The following is an 8,795-nucleotide window of genomic DNA, read 5'->3' as shown; positions in this document are numbered from 1 at the left end:
TTTGGTGTTCAAACGTACATGCTTTTGAACGACCTAGCATGTGTGAATAGTAAAAAATTAATTTTCCGACTTCAATTTGTACTATGTGATCAAACAACAAACTCTAATATCTAAATTTTGTAGTAGATCAATTTTAATCAAAGATAGAGAAATCATACCTCGCATAGGGGTTGAGAAATATCACTAGAATCCATTACGTTGTCTTTAGTTTTTGCTTAAAACTATGGTTGTCGCTAGCTATTTCTGATTAGGGCTTAGTATTTTCACATACGTTGTTCTTGTAGAGGAAAATAATAGTCTTAAGCGGGTATTTTTTTTTTTTTCTAACTAGGTTTCTGTAGGGGAACAAAATAAAAAGCCCAACAATTTCAGTTAACTCCCTCGAATAGGATAAAATAAGATTGGCCAGGTCCTTGTGCTTCCAAATTGCATCATTCTAGTCCAAAATATGAATAGTTCGAAAAATAACCTCATGTGCTCAGTTGACACCAATATAAGGACATTCAGTTTGAACAAAATGTCAAATGTATGTACCGTCCTCTCCTCTCCTAAAACCCACAACACAAACCACTCAAATCGAAAGTTAAAGTCATTTGGTTTTTGAATTGTAGTCAATATAGTGAACAATCAATTTTCCGCTCACGCCTGAACAACTCAAATACAACTACATGATCAACCTCGAGAACGACACCTCTAAGATTAGAAATAATAAAGGTTAAAGGTTATAGACTACCTTGAAGGAGAAAGTTGAGAGGCAAGAGAGACAATGAGACTTTGTGGTTGGGAACAAGAACTACATGTTAGGGCAAAGTCGAGGGAGTTAATTCCTAGGGAGGAGAAGCAATTTGTGTTTCGAGCAATCGAATTAGAAGACGGTGAAAATGTTGCAGCTAATGGACAAATGATGAAAATTTAGGCGTCGTTTGGTTCGTGCAAAATACGCATTAGGAAATTATTGTCATTCACCTGCATTTGTGGTGGCAAGAAGAAAGGAAACATTTTCCTAATTGAATGGAAAAAATGGTGTAGAGTGGTTCCTTCCAAGCTCCAAAGGGACCACTTTCCAAGCTCCAATGAACCACTTTCCCACTTTCCTCTTTATTTCCTTACATTTATCGCTCATAACACAATAATTTATTTCATTAAGTACGAACTTTTTAACAACTTTCACAATAGCTTCCCTTATGTTACAAAACATCATAATGGAAAGTTCTTGGAAAATATCGATTCTCTTCTCTTTCCCTTCTCATGAAAAGTCAAAGCAGCTATTTTCCTTTCCACAACCCAACGAGGCCTTAAGGTAGCAACGATGGTCAAGTGTTGAAGACAATGAAATGTTTAGTTTAATTATTTATGTGTCGATGGCTGAAAAAGTACCCCTTTGTGTCTGTTTCGACATCGCACATCGTTTTTCCAGCCAAATTCAAGTTTTGGTTGAAAATGCTAGAATTTGGAAGCATAATAATCATTTTTATGGACCAAATTGATTTTAGCCTTAAAGTTTGATGGAGTGGACTGATTTCATTTCAGAATATGAGAGTGGATACGATGGTATATGAGTGGCAACTTATATTTATAATATTGGTTTCGACTAGTTTCAATTTTAAGACAACATTAGCACGACACGGTCCACCTATGGGTCATGTCTGTACACGGCCGAATATGTTATAAGCTCGGGTTGTAGACAGGCCCAAACCTGAGGTGAGGCCTGAAAAGCGGCCGCCTTAGGCCCAAAAATTAAGGAGCATCAAATCAAGAAACGGGCCAGACGACTAAATGTGATAGGATAGACATGGTACCCCACCTGCAGATTATAATATGCGAGTACAAACATCATTTGCTATAGTTTCTCATGCAACACCATACCAAGCCTTTTTGACTGAAATGCTATTATAAAAACAAAATGATACACCATTTATTTTTGTTTTTGACTACTGAAAGATAATAATTAATTAATTAATTAATTAAATTCATTTTACCTCATGAAGTTTGGAATTAATTTCATTTCAGTCCCCATTCTCTCAATTTTGAAAATTTACCCCCTAAAGTTTTTAATTTTCATAAATCATGCCTAATTGTTGAAATTCTGTCTAATTTGAATGTCAATTTTGATTTTATAACTCACTTTAAGAGTTTTTAACAACAAAAAACGCCTTTTGAGACCCTTTTTCTAAGATTATATACTAGCATTTAACGTCCAAATTGGACAGAATTTCATCAATTAAGTATGATTTATGAAAATTAGAAATTAACTTTAGGGGGTAAATTTTCAAAATTAAGAGTATAAAGACTGAAATGATATTAATCCCAAACCTTATAGGGGTAAACTGAAATTAATCCTTAATTAATTGTCTTCGAAAACAAAAGCTTTAAACAACCATATGCAATAGAATTCCATGGTCAAAAATAAAACTTAGTGACAAAGGCAACATCAGTAAAGCACTAAGATGAACTACGTACATGTTTTGACCAAAAAAAGAAGGGAAAATGTCAATTTAGTAATAACTTTTAGCCCTTCATTGCCAATTTCAATGATAATATTTTTTATGAGCCCATTTGAATATAATGTAGTTTTTTTGTATCCAAATGAACAAATATTTACTTAAAGTCTTAAGAGCATCTCCAACAGCATTGATAAATTGAAAAAAAAAATTAGACATTTATCAATTTTTAAATGAATCTTTGCTCCAACAGTATACTTAAGAAGTTGATAAATTTAGAAATTGATAGAGAAAATTGATAAATTTATCAATCTTTAGGAGACAATTAACTAAATCTTAGCTAATGTATATAATTTAGCAATACTGCTGGAGTAAAAGTTCAAAAATTGCTATTTTAAATCTAAATGTTGACAAATTTAGCAATAAATTTAACTCTATTAATTTAGGACTATTTTGCCCTCACTACTTAAACATGCATAGAGAGAGAATGAAAGAGAGAGAAGATTTGGCCGGAACCTCACCGGATTCCGGTCACCTGCCACAGGCCTCAGGTGACCGCAATCCTGCCAGTCATCAGAATCTCGCTGGATTTTTTTTAAATGTCACCGGAATCTCACCGGTTGTCGAAAATCTCGACGGATTTATTTAAAAATGTCACCAGACCTTGCCAGAAGTATACCGCACCATCGCTAAAGTTTAATTAAAAGGCAGTAATGATGAAAAATGTTTTACTGGGGGGAAATAAACTTCTACTGAGGTCAATAAAACTTTATTGGGGGGCAGTAATGATGAAAAATGTTTTACTGGAGGTTAAAACTTCTACTGAGGGAGCAGTAAACTTGTACTGAGATTTTATTGGGGGTAGTAAACTTCTACTAGGAGGCAAACAACTTCTACTGAGGTCAATAAAATTTTATTAGGGGGCAGTAATGATGAAAAATGTTTTACTGGGGGCAGTAAACTTCTACTGAGATTTTACTGGGGGGTAGTAAACTTCTACTGGGGGCAATAAATTACGACTGAGGTCAATAAAATCTTAAATAGAAGGCAATAAAGATGAAATATCACCACAACATCCCCAAATAATGTATACAATGCAGTGAACCAGATTTGAAGCACCATCACAGATCGAAGTACCATCACAGATCGAAGCACAATCATGTCAATGTCCACCTGAACTATGTCCATCTAGTTTGACAACTACAACAATCCAGAGATTGGACTTCTATATTTTCACTTTTTAATGGTAAAAAAACTTAATTAATACCTTAAAAACTGAGAGAGAAGATCAGAGGGAGATTTATTTCCCTATACTCAGACGACGACGTCCGGTGGGAGGTCTTGACGACGACAGACTCAGTGCGGAGACGAGGACCGACGATGACAGACTCGGCGGAGATGAGGATAGACGAAGAACGACATGGACGTGGATCGACGACGAACGACAGTATGGGAACAACAAGCAAAACGATGTCGTGGTTGACAATCGGTTCACGAGCTCATCGTCCAGACTTGAAACGGGCTTGACTCCGGCAAGGATGAGAGAGAGAGAGAGAGATTAGATATGACATTTTAGTCGGAGCAGAGATTATATTGAAAAAGAATAGGGGTATATATGACTTTTCGTTAAGATTTATTGGAATAGGCTTTTGACTCTTTTTTCTTTGGATTGGAGTTTGATTTTTATGTTTTTGTGTAAATGAGCATTTTCCAAAGAACTATGTACATGCATTTTGCATTTTGAAAATAGAATAATAATAATAATAATAATAATAATATAAAATGAAATGACTAATAGGGCTGTGTAGAGTGGAGTAGTTGGCGGTCTTTTTTGTGAAATTTTTATAAATAACCAACTTTAGGCCTCCAAATTGATTTTTAACCTTGTCTTGTTAAATAGATGAAAAATGACCACATGAATGAAGCAAATGTCTAAAGTGCCCATTCATCAACCTCATTTAAAGAAAATCGTATTTACCTTCTAAACAAAAGGATATTATTACTGTCAATCTCAATTCTCACGAATGCAGGAATATGCAGCCCCTCTTTCTTCTGCAAATATGAATCCAAGACTTGCAGCCATTACTCTTGAATCCAAACACTAATTGAAGAGAAACTCATCGAAATGAAAGAACTAGAGTACTATGCTAGCTCAATGGAATAATCTTTGCATGAGGACCCAAGTCTTCAATTTTGCAGGGTAAAGAGAATACAAGTTGTTTATAAAAATATGCCCTAATACTCTAGTTTTATTTCTCTATAAGTATCCATCAAGGCCATAACGAACTTGAGGGTCTTGAGATTATTTTTCATTATTTTGTCGAAATTCTTGACCAATATTATGGATCTTATGTGAAAATAGGTTTGATCTTTAACTTCCGTAAGCCCTATTTTGTTTACGATAGTTTGATAAAAAGAGATCTCTTGGTACTTGCACAACTATCTAACAACGCAAAAGAGATGAGATCTCTATGAGGGTTGCAATCCGAACGTAATATTGGCCTCTCCGTTTCATTATGGTGTTGATGACTCTGAAAGTAACTAGCTCGATCTACTCATGAATTCAACAACAGATTTGTTCTTCTTATGCCATATTTCTCAAATAGAGTCATGTTTCTCAACTTGTTATCAACAATAAAATACAATATTTGAAAAAGAAGATGAGTCGTATGAGATAAAGAAACATGATCATGAGCTACATGAAAGGAGAAGAGGAGTGTATCTTCTGTTGTATCAAACACTTGAAATAAAAATATGAAAAAAATAATAAAAAGAGGAGTCTTCGTTGGTGAATTGAAAGGATCGAATAAGAATATAATTAAAGAGTTTTGGTAGAAGAATTATACAGTAAAGCAATTGCAAAGAAGAATGATGACAAAGACAATTATGACTATTCATCGTTTAAGATGGTCAATTTTTATTAGTTTGAGAAAACTTGGTTAAAAATCATTTTGAGTACTTAAAAGAGGTCATTTTTCAAAATTTCTCGTCTTTTTTTATATTTTTTTTAAGACTATTAAAGGGTACCATTTTTAAAATTAGCTTTAAATCTTGAAATCTCAAGTCCGGCCACGTGATGTTTGAGCATATGAAACTACTTGTGCCCGATCCTGTTAAGAAATGAGCCGATTTGGACCGGGCCGAACCCCAATTTATTGCGGCCCGTTTGCCACCAGTTTTTGGGGGCAGAAGAAAAAAAGAAAGAAAGAAGTTGTGGAGTTATAAAGAGAGATTGGGTAGCAGGGACGAGGAGGGTTAGGGCTTTAGGGTAGAGAGAGAAAGAGGATGGATTTGGGAGCAGAGAAGACGCAGAGCGAGAACCATAACAGCTACGCGAGAGCTCTCATAGATTCTACTAGTGCTTCTTCTGCCGATGACGAACGCGAGCTCAGAGCTGGACTCCATCCCCTTAAGGTCTCCGCTTCTCCTCCTATTTTATTTTTCTCACTTTTTCTTGGTGTCCTGATTGATTGGTTGTGTCTTTGTTTGAATTAGAACAAATTCGTGTTCTGGTACACTCGTCGCACACCTGGAGTTCGAAGCCAGACTTCATATGAAGACAACATCAAGAAGATTGTGGACTTCAGCACTGTAACCGATCTTGATCTGATTTTTTTTATCTGATTTTTTTTTATCTCGATTCATTTGTGTAAATGTGTAACTGATATCTTGGTTGATTTGTTTTGTAAATTTATAGGTTGAGGGTTTCTGGGTGTGTTATTGCCACCTAGCCCGTCCTTCCTCTCTGCCGAGCCCGACTGACTTGCATCTCTTCAAGGAAGGCATTCGCCCTCTTTGGGAGGACTCTGCTAATTGCAATGGTGGTAAATGGATTATACGCTTCAAGAAGGCTGTCTCTGGCCGCTTCTGGGAGGACCTCGTAAGTCACTTTGCTTTTGTTTTTTTGCTCAATGTATTGTTGGCCTTGTTGTGTATAGTTTATTGGAACACTGAAGAAAGAAATTATCCACTAGAAACAACTCAAAATAGATACAAATGAATACAGAATGGTAGATGTATTTTTGGATCTTCTGTCAACAAGCTTTTGAATTATGTTTTTCATTTGGTTGTTTTTTCTACTATTTTTCTTCTTCGGATAATGTATACATGTTGATTCCTTTGCTTTCTGCATATATGCAACTACAGAGGAAAGGTTTATCTACCAAATAGGCTACATCTAGTACCAGGGCTGTCTCCTAATGTTGGAACTTGAAACTGAGAATTTAGTATGTATTTCAAACTACTGTATATAATTGCAGGTTCTTGCCTTGGTTGGTGACCAACTTGACTATGGAGAGAACATATGCGGGGCGGTACTAAGCATTAGATTCAATGAGGATATAGTATCTATCTGGAATCGTAATGCGTCTGATCATCAGGTTGGTCATTTGAGTCATAGTTGTTTACATTGTTAGCTGCTATCCTAGTGTAATTGGCTTTAAGAGATGGCTGTTTACATTCCATGAGTCATAGTTGTTTACATTGTTTAACCAGGCTGTAATGGCTTTAAGAGATGCAATCAAGCGGAACTTGAAGCTTCCACACAGCTATGTCATGGAATACAAGCCACATGATGCTTCACTCCGTGACAATTCATCATATCGAAACACTTGGTTGAGGGGTTAGCAGTTTGCAAATCTCTTTTGTTTTCACCTGATAAGTATGTGTTACAGAAAAGTGTCCTTCGAAGGCGACTTGTTGCGCAAGGAGTTATGACCAAATTAAGATGATAAAGAGAGATCTTGTGAGGTTGGTGGCCAATCTGTTAAGTTGTTCTGCAACAGATGTATTTGTACTACAAGTTACTGATGGATTATCAAACAAATCTTATCTCATTTCTGATTAAATGCTTCTCTACTGGACAAGTCTTGTTGAAGCTAGCAACTAGTACCAACCTTTTCTGTTTAGCTCGTAAAATGTGTGGGATGCCATATTTTCGGTTTTCTATTTTAGAAAATGGAAGGTAGTTTTGAGCTACTTTTAGGATTTTCTGTTCTACGTAATATACTGATGTGTAGGGGTGGGCAGAAAAGCTCAAACTACTGACTTGGGTTGGTTATTATAAAAAATAAAAAGGTGTCGCACCGGTCCGTCTGCGGTTTATGTTTTCCCTTCTCCCTTCCCTCTTTCCTGTTCTATGCTATCATCATATTCGTTCGTCAAAGAGTTTGGTGTTACTAAGGGTGAATTGACTTGTTACATAGATAGCTTTATATTAAAAGACAATGAGCATCTGACGATTATGATAGATCATGTATTTTCTGCGGATAATTTGGATTTCATTATAGAGAGTGATGCACTGGTGTAACATCTCGTACCTGAAAATACCTACCATCGATCTAATTGCAGTGCAATTGATATTTTAATTCGACTTGTCGTTAGTTTAGTCTCTCCTAATAAGGAATTATATTTATAGAATTTCAAAATTGGTTTCTTAGAGCATTTTTAGTAAGACTTTTTTAGATAGCGAGTTTAGCTTTTTATCAATTTTACTAACTCTAGCAGACTAGTAAGAGCATCTTTAGCAATACTAGCTATTTTGTAGTTAAATTTTAGCCAAAATAGCTAAAAGTCATTTTAGCTAGCCACTTTATAAATACCTCTACACCAGTACTTTATGTTTTAACTAAAGTTTGATTTATATTATTGATTAAATAAAGAAAAATTAATGCAAATGTGTTTCAATATTACATAAAATGACTTGAAAGGAATACATTTAATTAATATAAATTATAGAGTGCCTCATCTAGCTAACTATATTTAGTTAGCGTGCTAACTATATTTAGTTAGCGAAATAACTAAAAGTTAAAATAGCTAGTCACTTGCTAGTCTGCTACGGCCTGAAGCTAGTAAAATTGATAAAAAACTAAACTCGCTCTATAAAATGGCTAAGGAGCCAATATAGAGTTTGTTATAAATGCTCTAAGTGATTAGAGTTTGTTATAAATGCTCTAACTGCTCTAGTAAATATAACTAGCGAGATGAAACTTTTTATAATTTATGTTAATTCAATGTATTCCTTTTAAGTCATTTTATATAATATTAAAACTTATTTAAATTAATTTTTTTATTTAATCAATAATATAAATCAAACTCAAGTTGAGATGATTTTTTAGCTATATTAGCTAAAATTTAACTACAAAGTAGCTAAAGATGCTCTTATGAGCATAGAAAAGTTGAGCACGATGACATTAGAATGCAGGAGCAAACGGTTTATGAAACAGAGTTACAATGAGAAAAGTTCGAGTATTTTCGTTTGGAGGACATTTTGGTCATTTCATCCCATCACTTGGTTAAATGGATCAGCCCCCTCCCCCACTCTCATTTCTTGCACGTTGAGAGACCGGAGAGAGA

At 35.0% G+C, this 8,795-nt stretch overlaps 1 protein-coding gene across 1 annotated transcript; it reads left to right on the top strand.

Annotated features, from left to right (window-relative positions):
* Positions 1-5,634: 5,634 nt before the first annotated feature.
* Positions 5,635-7,499, top strand: LOC101312967 (eukaryotic translation initiation factor NCBP-like). The gene is made up of 5 exons (XM_004288365.1): positions 5,635-5,855; positions 5,937-6,032; positions 6,139-6,321; positions 6,701-6,820; positions 6,936-7,499. Exons 1-5 carry the CDS (start codon positions 5,727-5,729, stop codon positions 7,065-7,067), a joined length of 660 nt encoding a protein of 219 aa, XP_004288413.1. The 5' UTR covers positions 5,635-5,726; the 3' UTR covers positions 7,068-7,499.
* The last annotated feature ends 1,296 nt before the right edge of the window (positions 7,500-8,795 follow it).

The sequence above is a fragment of the Fragaria vesca genome, linkage group LG1 (assembly GCF_000184155.1).
Source record: "Fragaria vesca subsp. vesca linkage group LG1, FraVesHawaii_1.0, whole genome shotgun sequence".
NCBI classification, from domain to species: Eukaryota; Viridiplantae; Streptophyta; class Magnoliopsida; order Rosales; family Rosaceae; genus Fragaria; species Fragaria vesca.
This window is presented reverse-complemented; position numbering and strand designations above follow the sequence as displayed.